At 44.6% G+C, this 17,712-nt stretch overlaps 1 protein-coding gene across 1 annotated transcript; it reads left to right on the plus strand.

Annotated features, from left to right (window-relative positions):
- LOC143493393 (UPF0524 protein C3orf70 homolog A) lies at positions 1-17,045 on the plus strand. The gene is made up of 2 exons (XM_076991797.1): positions 1-677; positions 14,144-17,045. The coding sequence occupies exons 1-2, from the start codon at positions 503-505 to the stop codon at positions 14,755-14,757; spliced, it is 789 nt and encodes a 262-aa protein (XP_076847912.1). The 5' UTR covers positions 1-502; the 3' UTR covers positions 14,758-17,045.
- Positions 17,046-17,712: the final 667 nt, after the last annotated feature.

The following is a 17,712-nucleotide window of genomic DNA, read 5'->3' on the forward strand; positions in this document are numbered from 1 at the left end:
GAGAGAGAGAGAGAAATCGGGATAAAGAGAGAGTGCAAACTGGGCTGTGGGGATTATAGAGGTCCATGTGGAGAGTAGCCGGACCGTATGACTGCCAGTCCGACTCCAAAGAAAGTTGGGGAGAGGGGGGAGTCAGCGACAGGCGGAGGAGGAAGGAGAAAGCCCGTAGCGGAACAGGGTATTACATCAGGAGCCATCATCTTTCTGAGAGGATTGTAGGCAGCTCGTCAAGGACCGAACGGAGATATAGGCCCTACGTGAACGTTGTTTATTCGTTTTTTAGAGAGTAAACAGAGGTAGAGACGGGATGTTTTTGTAACAGCCCAAGATAAGGATTTGAAAACGCTGAATTCTCCGGCGCCACATACATTTTCACTTACGTCGTATTGTCTGAGCGAGCAGCAGCTGACGCCGACCATAAACTACATCTCCAGGAGCTTCTCCTCCGGTCCTTCAGGAGCCGATGTGGTCTTTGGAGTCCATCTGATCCTGGGTGTGTGCGATGGCCGCTTCGGGCGGACAGAAGAGCGAGAAGTTGGACGAGGCGCAGGCGTTGGCCAAGAGCTGCGCGGGGCGACCGGACTTTCTGCCGTGTGACGGACTGTCCATATGTGCGACCCACAGCCACGGAAAGTGCTTCAAGCTGCACTGGTGTTGTCATCTGGGATGGTGCCATTGTGAGTAGAGTACTGTTTCTTAAGCTCAAACGCACCAGGACTGGTATTAGAACATAACGGACCCGTGCTCACTCGTTTATTGAAGGGTATTTAACACACACACACTAACCGACGCCGACCGAAAGGCCACGTCACTGATAACAAATCGGAGTTTTCTACATCTGAGTAGCTATAAATGCTTTTATTTAATAGTCATCGACACTAACAAGATCAAACGCTTTCTTACAAGATTACGACAGTCCACAAACACGTATCTTCTGAGCTTGATTTGAGTAGGTCTTAAAAGTAAAAAAAAAACAACAAACAAACGTATATTTCGGTCGAAATTGCAAAGTCACAAAAGCGTTGTTTTCACAAATAAATAAATAATTCCCGTCACTTGTAAAATTCTTTAGCTGGTTGGATTTTCCGAACTCAACGAAACAAACGACGTCAGACGTTTATTACAAGTATATTTATCAAAATAGTCGCAAAAGTCTACAGTGTTGACAGTGAGAACATAGCATTATTTCCCGTCTTGTGAACACAATAAACTTCGTGCAGGATGCATGATTGTTAAATCAGATTATTGTAATACAATGGCCGGTTACGACAAGCGTTTTGTAGTTATGTTAGGATATAAACTAAATTATGATTTAACAAAAAAGATGGAATAAGCCCCACCAATTTTTGTAAGAGAGTCCTCTAACCGAGTAAAAACATTAGCCTTCCAACGAACTAGTCTTGGGTCTGCTAAGGATCCCTTAGTAATTATTTTAACAGACATATTTGAAGAAGCTCAATAAAGTACACAACCGATGATTAATCTTAAGTGCTATGGTTGTTTGCTGTCTTTCTTTACTCAACCCTTTTCAACCCACAAAGGACAGTTTAGATGAGCTACAATGCATTACAATTAGTTTGTGAACTAGTAAATTATCTGTAATTCTGGGAATTCCATATCTGTTGACTTTATTGTCTAATTGGTACAGATGTAAGAAAAACAGATATTCAACGATTTTACTTTCTGTAACTACATCGCTTGCGAGGAGCAGTAAGTAATAAGATGTACTGCTCTACACAGAACTACTGGTAGACCTACATAGACCTAGGTCTACCAGTAGAGGATAAATTCTTTTTCTTTTGCATAGAAGAAGAGACGATCCCGAAAAGGGAGTGCTTAAATCAAGAAGACCTGAACGAGCTGCCCCATGTCAAACCCCAATCACAGAGTGGGCTGGCTTTACTAGCAACAGCAACTTAACAAATGACTTCCATTTCAGTGGAAACACCTAGCCTATAGCAATGTGTACATACTCATACATACTAATACACTATATTAATCTAGAGGAGTCCAATGTAAATCAGTTAGAAATTTGTAATACTAAGGAGTAAAGGCTGATTTAACAGCACTGTTTAGATTCAGCCAGGAACAATAGCAAATAACTTTGACAAAAGATGATGGTAAATGTACCTTTTCATATTTCAGTGTTTTTATTGTTTTGTTGTTGTGATTGAACTGTTCGGCTGCTGCAGTGACAGCTGCTTAAAGCTTGAAGCGTGGAGTTGGGAATGTGCGAAGGGAATAAAGGCTCACGTCGACAGTGTGATAGAGACCCAGGCCCAATCTCAAATACAGCAGCTGCCGACACTTAACGCACACAGACGTGAGCGAAGTGCATTTATGCCCAGTGCCGGTGGTTAGAACGCCCCACCGGGCTCTGAACATTTCTGAACATTGCCACACAGCTGACTGAAGTCATCAGGTAATTACCATGAAGTTAATCAGAGATGTAGTACAGAGAAAGCACCGAAATGTGTAATGTGTGTGTCCTCTCGATGGGGTCTGAGAGGTAATGCCCTACGTAGTGAACCGCACTACATGTTATCTGTTTAGTGAACCGAATGTCAAACAGGAAGCCATTTTGGACTGAAAGCCGATCTCTCCTGGAGCCCAAGGAGCATGACATGGATGGGGGTCCGACACAGCTGGGCATAGGCGGGACGGGACCAGAATTGAGTCTGTCTTTCACACAACAGAGGCCTCTGTTAAATGGTAGCCGTCGCAGAGGGGAACAAAGATCATGTGACTAGGAGAGGAGAGAAGCTGATTCGTCAGATTGCTGCTGCCTCCTCGGGGATGTAACCATGTCCAAATGTGTGCTGCAGACGGAATGTCAGTATGGGCGGTTTAAACAGGGCGGTGACACTTGCAGGGTCTTCACCTTCTGGGAGAGAGACAGCGTAAGGAAACAGGCTCCCTCGGCCTGATTTTCCGTCATCGGCGTCTGTGTTGTTTTGATGAGGTGTTGCATCAGGACCGTGCCGCTGAAATGCAGGCTTGAGTTCACTCAGGCACAAAACCGAGAGACCAGCCTGTCTTCTGTCCTTCTCCGGCACGTCGAGACCTACCATCACACCCAACAATATCATATTAAAGAGGGGCAAAACGCCACTCTAACATAGGCACTTTTAAAAATGCACTGCAAAGGAATATCATGCAAACCATGGTACAGAGGTCTCACGAGAACACGCAAACACACTCACTGTCTGTCCATCTTTGCTGAGCTGGACAGTTTCGTTTGGTGTCAGTTCTGTGTGGAAGTCTCCTTAGCGCAGACCACATGTCTCGTCACAAGAATAGTTATTACAACAGTTCCCAGTCTCGTTGCTGGATACGCCATTTTATTCACACATTTTTATTTCTCTGGGTCCAGCACACTTGACACAGCTCACGAAGGGCTTGACAATTACAGAGTGAACCACAGATATACAGGAAGCAGTGATGAAGGTGGTTGGTGCACGGACATTGATGTATTTAAGTGCTGTAATAAGCAGAAAGCTCTCTAGGCACCTGGGTGCCCTGGGGTAAAGAGGGACGCACACATTCACTCCAGACTTCACACTCATCACTCTGTGATGTCCAGACCCACACTGCCATTAAGCTACATTCATTCTCTTTAATATTTCATCAAGTTCGAATAATTTCTGCTTATGGCACCACTGAAAAAAAAAGATTCAATCGTGCAGTGAGTTTCCTGGAACCACATCGTTCGGGAGCCATTTTATTCTGACTGCCATTGTAGGAAGTTACCCGATGAAGAGCAGGAAGTCGTGTCAGTAGTTCAAGGTCAAGCCGGGCCTTGTTCTTCCTGCCTACTTGCCAAAGGTCAGCGCAGGCTCCGCCCACCAGGTCGAGAATGACGGGTCTGTCTTTTAGAGTCCAGCCTTTCCTTCCAGACTGAATAACAAAGGACAAACACTGAGCCCCTCTACACTCCAGTTTCACCAACCTCCACCTCTCTACACCCCCTCAGCTTCACCAACCTCCACCTCTCTACACCCCTCTACACCCCAGCTTCACCAACACTGTTTGTGTGTTTCCCCTTCCTCACTCTGGTGGGTGACGGACTCACTAGGGCACAGTTCCAGTGTTAAGACTTGGTCATTAAGTCGTTACGTTAAGGCCACGTTTATTAAGCCCCCCCCCCCCCCCCCCTTTTTTTTTAATGAGAGGCCGTTTACAGCAGCTGTACTGTCAGCCCACTGTAAACATGACAAGAACTAATAGTACTTTAGGTGTATCAGATCAAAATCTTCTCTTTCAGCATATAGTGCAGTCAGGTGTTTCGTTCCAACATTTGTCCCACTTCTGAACAGCTGTATGGTTATTTTATATATATATTCCAGATGGAAATAGAACGGAGTAAGTGCAACCAGAGTAAAGCATTCTGGGAGATTCTGTGAAGAGTAGTGATAATGATGCAGGAAAGGGAGGCGCTCGTCCTGCAGAATGTTCAGGGTGTGTGTGAACCAATCATCAAACGTGTGTGTAGGACACCTAATGCTCTACATCCTATTGATTGCTCACCACTGAAGTTCTCCTAATAGGTGTTCTGCACAACCGCTTGAATATGCACATGAGCGTACCTGTGTATGTGTGTGCCTGCGCACACACACACATAAATGATAGTAGTACTGAATAAATTAATACTGATAGGGTTTTTAATTCAGGAGGCTCCTTTATGAGATACTACAGAGGAGGTTTCTGCATTCTGCAGCCCCAGGAGAATCCATCCTCATTTGTCTTCGCTCACCCCCCCCCCCCCCCCCCTCTCTCTACCATTTGTTACCTGTCTTTGACTGTTTGGTTTTCTATGAATATTCGCAGTGTTGTCCTCCTTGGAAACCCTTGTTTACTTCCCAGAGGGGGAAGAAGCAGGATTTGCCCTTTTTTGGCAGAAATATATGCGTGTACAGTTCATTCTTCCTCTGGTCTCCACTGGCTTCTCCCTGTCTGCTTGGTAGGCAGTGAAGAGGTGGCTCTGCTATAGGTTTGTAGGCAGTGAAGAGGTGGCTCTGCTATAGGTTGCCTTTATGCAACTATAAGGTCGCTCTGTGACCTTGTATGTGGAAATCCGATCATTTCCAAGTTAAAAGGCTCAGATTCACTGCCACTTTAAAGGCCTGTCATAAATCAGGGGTGCTGGAGTCTGATTTGAATGAATCGCATCCTTGCTTGACGGTCTCTTTTTCCACTGGCTTTGCTCGTACATCAGGGCCGACTGTAAAAGACATGACCTGTCAGGTCTAGTAGGTTTTTTATTGATCAAAAGAGACACATACTTAATGTTTGGAGCTGGATGCCAGAATTTGTTTAATTCTGGTGAGCAAAGTCACAGTAATTCAGGGGTTTGTGGAGGTGGATTCCTAGACACCTGGATCACATATTCAGATGTTGCTGAAGGGACCCAATTAACCGGATCAGGTGCAGATTAAGGTGGGAACAAGACTGCATGGAGGCTAGATCTCCACGGAGGCTAGATCTCCAGGATTGGGGACGGTTGAGCCTCAATGGAGTCTAAAGAAAGTTAGAGAAAACTCACTCTAGGTGCATGACACTTCAATACTGATGCTTATTGTTGATACATCTTGATACACCCATATATCTTTAGAAACTCTATGTCACATGAACATATGGACAGATGGTCCTGTCTAGTGGTAGTCACGGCTGCTTGAAAAGCCGCCATAACAGTCTTCATTAAGAAAATGCTGCATATATCTCCATTAGCATATCCAGAAGAAATCTTTAATGTGTTTTGCCATTGTGTTTTTGTAAGGAGGTTTTTTTTTTTCTGTGAGAGCAATTTGCAAGACGGTGTATGTGTGTGTGTGTGTGTGTGTGTGTGTGTGTGTGTGTGTGTGTGTGTGTGTGTGTGTGTGTGTGTGTGTGTGTGTGTGTTGGAGTTATGTCTGGAAAGTTCCAGCCGGCTGGTATAAACAGACTAGAGGAGCAGGCAGTGATTATAAGCCTGAAGGCAGAAGTCTTAACAGCGAACTTACTTAGATAAGCAATGCAATTAGCTCGTTAGAGTTCTCTCTGACTGCAATTAGCATATCAATGAAAATGGGAGGGGCGACTAAGAGATTAGTAGATGATTTGACGACTCATTGGCTCGCTTGGAGCCTTCAGTATTTTACCTCCAATTACTGATGTAGTAGACGAGTCCCAAATGAAGGAAAGGGACTTTCCCTCAGCCTAAATTCACACTCATGCTTGCACACACACACACATAAACACGGACACACACAGTTAGTGTCTCAGTGGAGGTGTATCTGAGGTGATGTGGAGTGACCTCAGTCTTATGTGACCTGTCTAATGCTGAGAAATAATCAGCAAGGGGACTTTCTGCAGACGTCTCATCAGTTCTCATCCATGGCTCAGCTCCATGTGCACTTACCCATGTGTGGAGAGAGAGACATATACAGATAGATAAGTAGAGAGAGAGAAAGAGCTAGAGAGAGAAAGAGGGAGAGTGAGAGAGGAAGACAGAAAGAGGGAGAGAAAGCTACAGGAGGGGACGGAGACAGATAAAGAGAGATGGAGAGAGAGGGAGAAAGATAAAGGGAGAAGGAGGGAGAGAGGGCGATTAATTGGAATGGAAGGCAACACACCGCTGGCCTCGGTTTATGCTCCACTCGTCTCATCACTCGCTCCTCTTATCAAACAGTCCATCACATCTGCAGACAGAGAGACGTTTTCACTTCACTTTCCCCTCCCAGCCCCTCCTGCGGTTACTGGACCCAAACCTTCAGTGGGGAACTCCACAGGAATCAGATCGAAACTCTGCAAAACAGTTATTCCCAACTGTTCGGTCTTCATGCGCTGACCATTGTCAGCAGCAACAAACAGAAATATAACGTGGGACTAATCCAGCAGCAGCCTCCTCTGGTTTGTTTGTTCATGCATCTTCAGCCATAATCCCCAATCTACTGTTATAATCCAGTATGAAATCATTTTGTCTCAGTGCACTAATGCTCTGGTAGGGGTCAACAGGAAATGCTGTTGAGCAGGACTGTTAAGTCCAGCTTAGACCCTGCTTTAGCCAGTTGGCCCACCCACTCACAACCTCCTGGAGCTGCTCTGTCCAGAGCCCTGTGGTGGGCTTTAGAAGGCAAACAGCAGCTAGCCAAGCAAGACACATTTGTAGCAGGGCACCATATGGAAATAAGGACAAAAATATTATGTTTTGATTTCTATCACCGTTCTATTGCAGTTGTTATTGTGTAAAAGACTCTTGGAGAACGCTTAACGTGATGTGGCTATTGACCCTCACTGCACGATATTTCTCAAGACACCCGCACAACACTAACGGGACCAATAGAAACATTCAGCCCTGATTTCCTGTCCCTGCTGTAATGGGCTCCTGCTTCAAAATGTCAGTTCCTTTACAATGTCGTAAGTACTCAGTGGTACAAGGTGTTTAATATCCATTGAGAAGATCACTTCACATTTTCTTACCATTGAAAAACCCAAAACAGCTGGTGCTTTATCTCATTTAAACCGCATCATTTTTGGTGCGACATAACATTAAATTTTGTAGCATTCAAACAGACTTTGTAGACTTGATCGAACACTGAAACAAACGGCATTACATCTGCTCTATCCATACTGGCTCTGTTCACACTACTCCTCAGCTATCTTAGCACCACCTCTGTACATCTGTGCTTTTGACATAAACCTCTAACAGTCTGTGTTCCATAGTCATAATGATCAAATGTGTGAGGCTCAGGCTAATTCAGTCGGCTTGTGCTTGTATGTGGAAAGGCTACAGGAAGTGTGCTGACTGTAGCGTTTCCCTTGTTCACACTCTGCACATATCACACTCTCTCTCTCACACACACACACACACACACACACACACACACACACACGTCTCCTATGTCAACAATGTCACGTATATTTTTGCCGCTTGTTCAGCACTGCTTGTGCCGTTCCAGTTCCGTACACCGAGTTCAGATTTGACCTTTCACCTCTCATTTACCTTTTGTCTTCATCCAGTGCTTGAGTACACAGCACAGAGCTAATCAGCAAAGCTACGCCGTGGAAACAAAATGCTGCAGGATTTTCTGAACCTGAACTAGACACCTCTTTAAAGGACGCAGAAGAGTGGTGTACATTCATCATTTTTAGACATGGTCATATTTTTATATGCAAGTTGTCAATCTCATCATAGTGGTCCTCTAGAGATGCTCATACTTAACAAATTCAGCCATAATACGATATTCAGATATTCATAATGCACATGTCCTGGACCTGCGGTAGGTCATTTCAGTCTCTTTTATCATTATGTAGTGCAACAGAAAGATCATGTTTTCAGCAATTTTTTAAAAGATGGACTCATAAATCATCTGCACAGGACATAAAATGGATGGGAGTGATCCCAGTGAGGGGTCCCATCAGGTCAGCGTTCAGCGTGTGTTAAATCCCAGCGTTCCCATATCAGAGTCATGGTCCCTGCTTTCATCTGGTGCTGTAATGAGATAGCCATGCTTAACAAGCAATGGAAAATCCTCAGCCTCTCCCATACACACGGAGGGCTGAAACTAACACTGCTGTGGAATATATAGGTTAGTACAGTGTGTAACTCTATTGAATGTCACAGCTACTTCTAAAACAGATTTTGATGCATGGATTTCACATCCAAAAAAGCTTCGTACAGTGTGAAAATTGTTATTTCAAAGCTAACATATGCCAGCAAAATCAGTTTCCCAAATGGAAGAATTTTTTAAATCCTCAAAAAAAAGGACATTTTCAGCAGCTTGAGAAGAGCCAAAGTGGAGCAGTTTATCTCACACAGCTACGAAAAGACTCAGAGTCTCTTCAAGGCTGTAGGATAACTCCTCGCTAAGCTAATAAAGCACGTTTTATGGAACAGATTCACATAATCTCAGGCATATTTCGGAGGGAATCATATTAGCATGGGCCTTTCTCTCTCTGCACACACTTGAGTTTTCCCTTTGTCAAAGGAGACAAATGCCTTGTGAATCTGCTCTGGACTTTCCGCAGCTTATGTTAATCAAATAGAGACACTAGCCTGCTCACGCCCTGCTCCGCTGGGCAGTCCTGGTGCTGTAAAAATAGTGCGCAGACATGTATAAATGCATTTTCACCACCAGGACCAGCCTCTGTCAAATTGACAGCACAGAAGGTTCTTCTCCACAGTAGGACAGAACTCAGAACCTACCATGAGAGTCTGCAGAACAAACAGGTGTACGGTTTGATGGGGAAATGCCTGAGCGTGTTAGTGTTGGGGTCATCTGACCCTGAGATTGTTACCCCCAATGTCTGAAAGACAAACAGGCCTTTTGCAGTCCACATTATAATTTAGAAAAGTACAGCCATTTTTGCAAACCCCGCAATTATGTAGAGGCTATTGTCGTTTAGATAAATACCTCAGACCCGATCCAACTTTCTTCATATTTCATGAGACGAAGCAGAACCTGGAGGCGTGTATCACATAACGACACAGAGAACGAGATCCCAGTGAACACTCCAAAAGTTCACCCCCTGCACAGAAAACTGAAAACCATCATATTCGCAACAAAAAGCTGTTGCTGGTAGATACTTTTAAGCTGTACTGCGACTAGCTTTCCTCACAGCGCCCCCAGAACGGTACATTATCTCAGAAAAGCTAACGCGCAAACAGTGAATGAAAACTGGTGGGAAGCAAGATGCCATCGGGTCTCGTTCACACTGCTGGCGAGCTCGCGTTCATTGGCTGCCGGGTCTGCATTATTCGAGTGGATTTTGTCTTGGGTTTTAGACACAGGCTGGCCCAGTGAAGACGGGTAGTATTGATAAGGTAGGCCAGTTCTGATAGACCCTAACAGGGCAACTGCACATGTGAAAGGGAAGAGATGGAGAATGTAACACCGCGGTTACATACTTGTGGCCAGTAACGAGGTGGCCAGGGCTCATCTGGCACGTCGCCTTTGCTGACTATTGTGTCCCATGGTGCACTCATGCGAGAGGGAGCATGTGGTCATGTATGAATTATTTATGACGGGCGTCTGTGTCAGTTTATGGGTACTTGGTGATTCGTATCATGAAAAATGACCCAACAGGCAGTTACCCTGCCGCCAGTCAAAACACACAGCCCAGACCACAGAAGTTGGCTTTTGAAATAATGCCAGAAAGCTGTGGGTCAGTACTTAGCATTTTACGATTTTAATTTGATTGTTTTTACACAAGATTAGGAGTTGATTCCAGGGAGGTAGGATCCGCATTTGTTCAATGGAGAAACTAGAAATTTAGGGCTCAGCAAGCACTAATGTGCTGTTTGAGAAAAACGAAGAGAAGAGTTTGAGAGGGACGTCATGTTACTCTGTGTGAAATGGTACAGCTGGGACAGCTCACTGTAGAAGCACGGGGCGGCCATATTCACATTCCTCCACCATAGTGGCCTGATTGTGGAGCAGGTGTTAACGAGCTCACACGACCAATGTACTGATGCACTGTGGTCTATTGTTATTTGTGGAGTGGAAGGAACATACACTGTATTTATTTGATTGTTTCACTTTACCTCACTCATGCTCTCTTTGGCTTGCTCGTGCACTCCCTCTCTCTCTCTCTCTCTCTCTCTCTCATTCACTGCTCCCTTTAGATCTCTCCCTCTCTCATTCACTGCTCCCTTTAGATCTCTCCCTCTCATTCACTGCTCCTTTAGATCTCTCCCTCTCATTCTGTGCTCCCTTTAGATCTCTCCCTCTCTCATTCACTGCTCCCTTTAGATCTCTCCCTCTCATTCACTGCTCCTTTAGATCTCTCCCTCTCATTCACTGCTCCCTTTAGATCTCTCCCTCTCTCATTCACTGCTCCCTTTAGATCTCTCCCTCTCATTCAGTGCTCCCTTTAGATCTCTCCCTCTCTCATTCACTGCTCCCTTTAGATCTCTCCCTCTCATTCAGTGCTCCCTTTAGATCTCTCCCTCTCATTCACTGCTCCCTTTAGATCTCTCCCTCTCATTCAGTGCTCCCTTTAGATCTCTCCCTCTCATTCACTGCTCCTTTAGATCTCTCCCTCTCATTCACTGCTCCTTTAGATCTCTCCCTCTCATTCAGTGCTCCCTTTAGATCTCTCCCTCTCATTCACTGCTCCTTTAGATCTCTCCCTCTCTCATTCACTGCTCCCTTAGATCTCTCCCTCTCTCATTCACTGCTCCTTTAGATCTCTCCCTCTCTCATTCAGTGCTCCCTTTAGATCTCTCCCTCTCTCATTCACTGCTCCTTTAGATCTCTCCCTCTCTCATTCACTGCTCCCTTTAGATCTCTCCCTCTCTCATTCACTGCTCCTTTAGATCTCTCCCTCTCATTCACTGCTCCTTTAGATCTCTCTCCCTCTCTCATTCACTGCTCCCTTATGATCTCTCCCTCTCTCATTCACTGCTCCTTTAGATCTCTCCCTCTCTCATTCACTGCTCCCTTTAGATCTCTCCCTCTCATTCACTGCTCCTTTAGATCTCTCCCTCTCATTCACTGCTCCCTTTAGATCTCTCCCTCTCTCATTCACTGCTCCCTTATGATCTCTCCCTCTCATTCACTGCTCCCTTTAGATCTCTCCCTCTCATTCAGTGCTCCCTTTAGATCTCTCCCTCTCTCATTCACTGCTCCCTTTAGATCTCTCCCTCTCTCATTCACTGCTCCCTTATGATCTCTCCCTCTCATTCACTGCTCCCTTTAGATCTCTCCCTCTCATTCACTGCTCCTTTAGATCTCTCCCTCTCATTCAGTGCTCCCTTTAGATCTCTCCCTCTCTCATTCACTGCTCCCTTTAGATCTCTCCCTCTCTCATTCACTGCTCCCTTTAGATCTCTCCCTCTCTCATTCACTGCTCCCTTTAGATCTCTCCCTCTCATTCAGTGCTCCCTTTAGATCTCTCCCTCTCTCATTCACTGCTCTTTTAGATCTCTCCCTCTCTCATTCACTGCTCCTTTAGATCTCTCCCTCTCATTCACTGCTCCCTTTAGATCTCTCCCTCTCTCATTCAGTGCTCCCTTTAGATCTCTCCCTCTCTCATTCACTGCTCCCTTTAGATCTCTCTCCCTCTCTCATTTACTGCTCCCTTTAGATCTCTCCCTCTCATTCACTGCTCCCTTTAGATCTCTCCCTCTCTCATTCACTGCTCCTTTAGATCTCTCCCTCTCATTCAGTGCTCCCTTTAGATCTCTCCCTCTCTCATTCACTGCTCCCTTATGATCTCTCCCTCTCATTCACTGCTCCCTTTAGATCTCTCCCTCTCATTCAGTGCTCCCTTTAGATCTCTCCCTCTCTCATTCACTGCTCCCTTTAGATCTCTCCCTCTCTCATTCACTGCTCCCTTATGATCTCTCCCTCTCATTCACTGCTCCCTTTAGATCTCTCCCTCTCTCATTCACTGCTCCCTTTAGATCTCTCCCTCTCTCATTCACTGTTCCCTTATGATCTCTCCCTCTCTCATTTAGTGCTCCCTTTAGATCTCTCCCTCTCTCATTCACTGCTGCTCCCTTATGATCTCTCCCTCTCTCATTCAGTGCTCCCTTTAGATCTCTCCCTCTCTCATTCACTGCTCCCTTTAGATCTCTCCCTCTCTCATTCAGTGCTCCCTTTAGATCTCTCCCTCTCATTCACTGCTCCTTTAGATCTCTCCCTCTCATTCAGTGCTCCCTTTAGATCTCTCCCTCTCTCATTCACTGCTCCTTATGATCTCTCCCTCTGTGTAATGTTCAAGTGTGCCGGTCCTCTATAGCCTCAGCCTGTATCACAGTTGTTTTACAGCAGTTTTCATTTGTTTTAAATGGAGAATTTAATTGCATCCAAGCTGATCTTTCTGGTTTGCGTTCACTTCCCAAGACACATGACAACAGCATATCCTACTGCTGTGTTGAAGTCAATACCCTTTTAATATCTCCACCGCTCTTGTCATTTCTTGTATTATGGTAATACTAATCATGAGCACTGCCCCCTATCCAAGACAGAACTTGTTCTTCACATTTTTTACACCACTTCTTCTCTGTGTTTTCGTCCAGCAGCTGTGATTACTGGTAATGTCTGGTAATGATTATTGGTAATGTCACCAATCTGGTTGAACTCTCCCACCTCTACTCTGTCCTCAGTTTTAATTCTTATCTCCAATTGTCCTACTCTTATATGGGTTAAAGTACAGTAGAACCCCTGAACTCGATGCTAATTCGTTCCGGAAGGAGCGTTGAGAAGCGATGCAGTCGAGTTCCGAATCAATTTTCCCCATAAGAAATAACTGAAAACGGAATAATCCGTTCTCATCCATCAAGTTGAATTCCAATGCTAAGTCTGTCACACGAATCTATGATACTTGAATCTATCTATGAATCTATGATACAAATCTTTCATACTTCTCTATGATCACCCTTTTCAACTCTATTGTTGTTCTTACTGTTTTCTCTTACTCTTCAGCTTCTCTGGGACTCATGTTTTTGTCGAATACAGTACAAAAACCACAAAAAACAACAAAAATACAGCAAAACATTGGAGCACAGCCTCAAAATGGTTTAAAATCAGCAACGGCAACTAAAGGCTCAGCTATACTTTCGAGAGTGACCGTATCGCAAATAATGTGATAAAAAAGTGAATTATTTCGAATCATTTCGAGTATATGTATAAATATGTAACTTAATTATAAGCTTAAGGTGCTGGAAAATATTGAAATTGGACCTTGAAAGTGACGTATAATGCTTGAATTTTTGAAGTTACAAAATTCGAGAGGTGCACGACCTCGTGACGCGACAGTTAGCGGGGCCCTCGCGCATAGGCAGAGCCACCGCGATTGCATTATTTTTGCCGTGCGGAGTATAATGTATAGGTATAAAGTATAAGTATAAAGTAGGTTTATATAAAGTATAAACCTATCTAAAGATCAACTAGCGGTATGTGACCAAAGTGCGAACTGTATTTTGTAAACAAAAGTCACATGAGTCGGTCGGATTTTGAAGTTTTGTTCGAGCTTGTTGAACATGAATATGTCGAATATGTCGAGTACTGAGGCAGTTGAGTTCCGGGGGTTCTACTGTTTTCTGCTATTTTCTGATACTGAAGATAAAATTTAATCATTACTACTAAAGCCAGAGTAACCGCTTATTTGTATTTTGATGTTTGTTTGACTCCCACCCTCTCTTCCTCATTCTCTGTAGGTAAATATGTCTACCAGCCTATGACCAATGTCTGCCAGCTGCCCAGCACTGCCGTTCCTGCCATGCCGTCAGACCACGCCCACACGATGAACCTGTCAATCTCCCTGACAGAGCGCCTCCTTGGCACTGCACCCATGTTCAAAGCCCCACCTTGCCCAGAGTCACCCAAGTTCTGCGTCATTGCAGACCTCTTCGTCGATGACTACATAGTGAAACGGATCAATGGGAAGATGTGCTATGTCCAGCGACCACCACCAGCGATGCCCCGCCCACCCCAGGTGCCCCTGGCCACGTCCCCTCAGCACGCCCAAAAGCAGGCGGCCCAGGTGGGGAAAGTGTCAGACGAGCAAAGTCCAAAAGGTCCCAAAATGGACCACTGCTCATCACCCTCTAGCTCAGAGGACTCTGGGATCAATGCATTGGGTCTGCACTGCACAGAATCATGTGACGAAGACTCATGTGAGGATGATGAAGAGGAGGAAGAGGAGGAGGATGAGCTGAGCACAGATGGTGGCTCCAGTCCTGCGAGTCTCTGGGAGCAGGATGAATGCAGTCTGCTTTCACCCTCCAAGTCTACCGTGGAGATCATTGAGAAGATTGAGACGACAGTGTGACACGTCTCTAATGGTTCAGACAACACGCACCTATGCCATCCCAGTCTTCAGACTGAGGATGCGGGTTGACACATGGTTGGCTGAACCAGAGCTCAACCAAAAAACCAAAAGGACACATGCACTCATCCACGCACTCACAGGGACTGTTCGCACACCCGTGATGATTTCAGAGACCTCTCCCTCTCCCTGGTTCTCCTCTGCATCAGTTCTTACCACAGCTCATTTCATTATACACCTGTCTCCTCTTCACTCTGTTATGAATTACACACAGTAGTCATCACAAATACGGTCCTGCGTGCTGTAAAGAGTATATCCATGTTATGTAGATGATGGAATATCTGGTTCAAAATTAATTTTCAGACATGCGTACCTGCTCAACAAACAAAGAATATAAAAATACAGGTACAGTCTCCTGCCAAGCAGCAAAAAAAAAAAAAGAAAAAAAGCCACCTGGTAAATAAATCAAAAATGAAAGCTGAGGGCTTAGAGATCACTGGGAGAGAACGAAATAAAACTCTCCTCTTCTGTGGAAAAAAGGAAGCAGGGGACATAATGGATGTATGAGGGTGAGACAGAAGGACATGATGGATGTATGAGGGTGAGACAGAAGGACATGACGGATGTATGAGGGTGAGACAGAAGGGCGGATACAGTGAGAGACACTTCAGCGCCTGTAAGCAGCACCCAGTTGAACTGTGACTAATGCCTGAGTGCAGATGATTGTAACGAGATGGTGTGAAGAACGAAGGGCTGGTGTCTCCATGCTCCGGGCTGTTCCTGTCCCATTAACACCACCACCCCCTCCCCCCCACCCCACGAAACTCACTCACACTCTCATGGTGATGCAGAGGCCACACTGGAACACTTCTCCACAAACAATAAGGGAGGGGGGCATTTTCCAACAACTCCTCAACTTAATAATAATGCACAGGCATGAAGGTTCCATCCAGAAGGTTTATGGCCCCCTCCCCCAAGCGCCATTGAGAATACCTACAAGCTTCTGACAATCTTCTGATGATTGGGATCTGAACCATACGTTGAGAGAGTCTACGGCAGATCAAAGGTGTCTTCTCTCCTCCCGCAAGTATGGAGTGGAATACTATTGAACCATCTGCATAGCAGTTTGGGTGCAACCACGCCACAGTCAGATGAAGCACACCAGTCAGCTCTCATTCAAGCGTTAGCTCAGAGAAGCTCAGCTACTTCCAAGATCTTGCAATGCCCCAGCGGTCTTCAGTCAAAACGCTTCATTACTGACAAAAGACTCACAGCCTATTTAATAACCAATGACACAACCTAAAGCACACGAAAAGCTCCCTCCAGGGTTCCTGGAGAGAAGTGCTGATGCGTACTGTACTACATCATCAACAGGAGGTTATGATGCTTCATGAGATGTTTTAGAGTGCTCATACGTTATAACTTGCAGCCCACAACAAATAAAAGCACAGCCTGCATGGGCAACACAGCTATGAGGAACGTGACCTCTTAGCCAACACCAACCACTGATTATTACTGTAAGTGCATGAAACCGCTACAGTGTGATGTAAACAGTGAGGATTTGGCCATTAGTCTCAGACATAAATGAGCTTGAAAAGATGCCCAGGACAAAGTGATCCATCCGTCTCTTTCACTGCAGACAACGGGGGTGCAGGGTGGGGAGGTAGATTTTTCTTAATGACATAAGACTACATAGAATTTTCATGTTGAACTCATAAATCCCCGACATGTATTAAAAGGGATTATAATTGTATTCCAATTAGATTCAGACAATTATGAGACAATTACTCGCAGCATTATGAAAGAGTCTCATGGATCCTTCATACTGGCCATGCAGGACTGGTGAATAAAACTTTATTTTAAATTAGTTGACAGTTCACCCGTCCATTTCTGATGATGGCTCTAGTCTGTAACTATTGCCTCCCAGTTGCACGAATCCCTGTAGTCTATAAGCACAGAACTTTGTCACTGCCTGAACAGAAACATCAATTTTTGAGCTTTTTATTTGGAACAACAAGTGGACCTTTAATGCGTCCCTGAATAACCCCAGACACAATTATTGGTTTGATTACCTCTCTCACTGTTGTCCAAACAGATGAGTGTCCTTGTCTGTCTGCAGTTTCATATCAGGGAATAAAGTTGTAGCTATAAACATATACTGTAGATACACAAATGTTTATCGCACATTTAAATGTTCCCCTCTTTTTTTCTTATACACATTATTGTTAACTTATCTCTTATTTTTTCTTATAAACAAATCAAAGAAAGAGCTGCTTGTGTCCCTTATTTTGTATTAAAATTACAAGCAAAATCGTGTAAGGCTTAATTCCTAAAAGGCTAACAGATGACTAAGCAGGGAAGATGATTCTTGGTGATTCCCTGCCATAATAAAAGTCACCCACTGAAAGGATAAAGAACAGCTTGTGTGAAATTATCACTCACTCTAGTCAACAGACAACCAGATGGAACCTTGAACAGATATGGCTGCGCAGAACAGCGAAGTCAACCAATGAGAAAACAGCCTGCGGTGGAAAACTCTACCGTCATTATGATATTCATTATTGCTTCATGATCACAACAACATACGGACCTCTAAGTCAAAGAGGTATCAAATCACCCGTGAGCATGACCATGAAAGGTTTTATAGAGAATACTAAATAGATAAGTATTATTGGCCATGCTATGTAAGGTAATACCTGTAAAGAGATACATGTATCATTTTAAACTATAGCGTGTCGTTGTGGGAATACCCTGCTAAAAATGGTGCTGCTGATATATGACATATATCTGTAATAAGACACACACTGCGCTTTCTGCAGATTGCAAAGTGAAACCTTGGCAGTCATATTCTTTGAAGAAATGACTGAGAGCTGCATGTACAAGGTTTTTTAACCACTGATCCAGGATCAGTCCTCTTATTTGAGTCCGTAAACATTTAAGGTGAAATATTTGTCTGGT

The sequence above is a fragment of the Brachyhypopomus gauderio genome, unplaced genomic scaffold (genome assembly GCF_052324685.1).
Source record: "Brachyhypopomus gauderio isolate BG-103 unplaced genomic scaffold, BGAUD_0.2 sc86, whole genome shotgun sequence".
NCBI classification, from domain to species: Eukaryota; Metazoa; Chordata; class Actinopteri; order Gymnotiformes; family Hypopomidae; genus Brachyhypopomus; species Brachyhypopomus gauderio.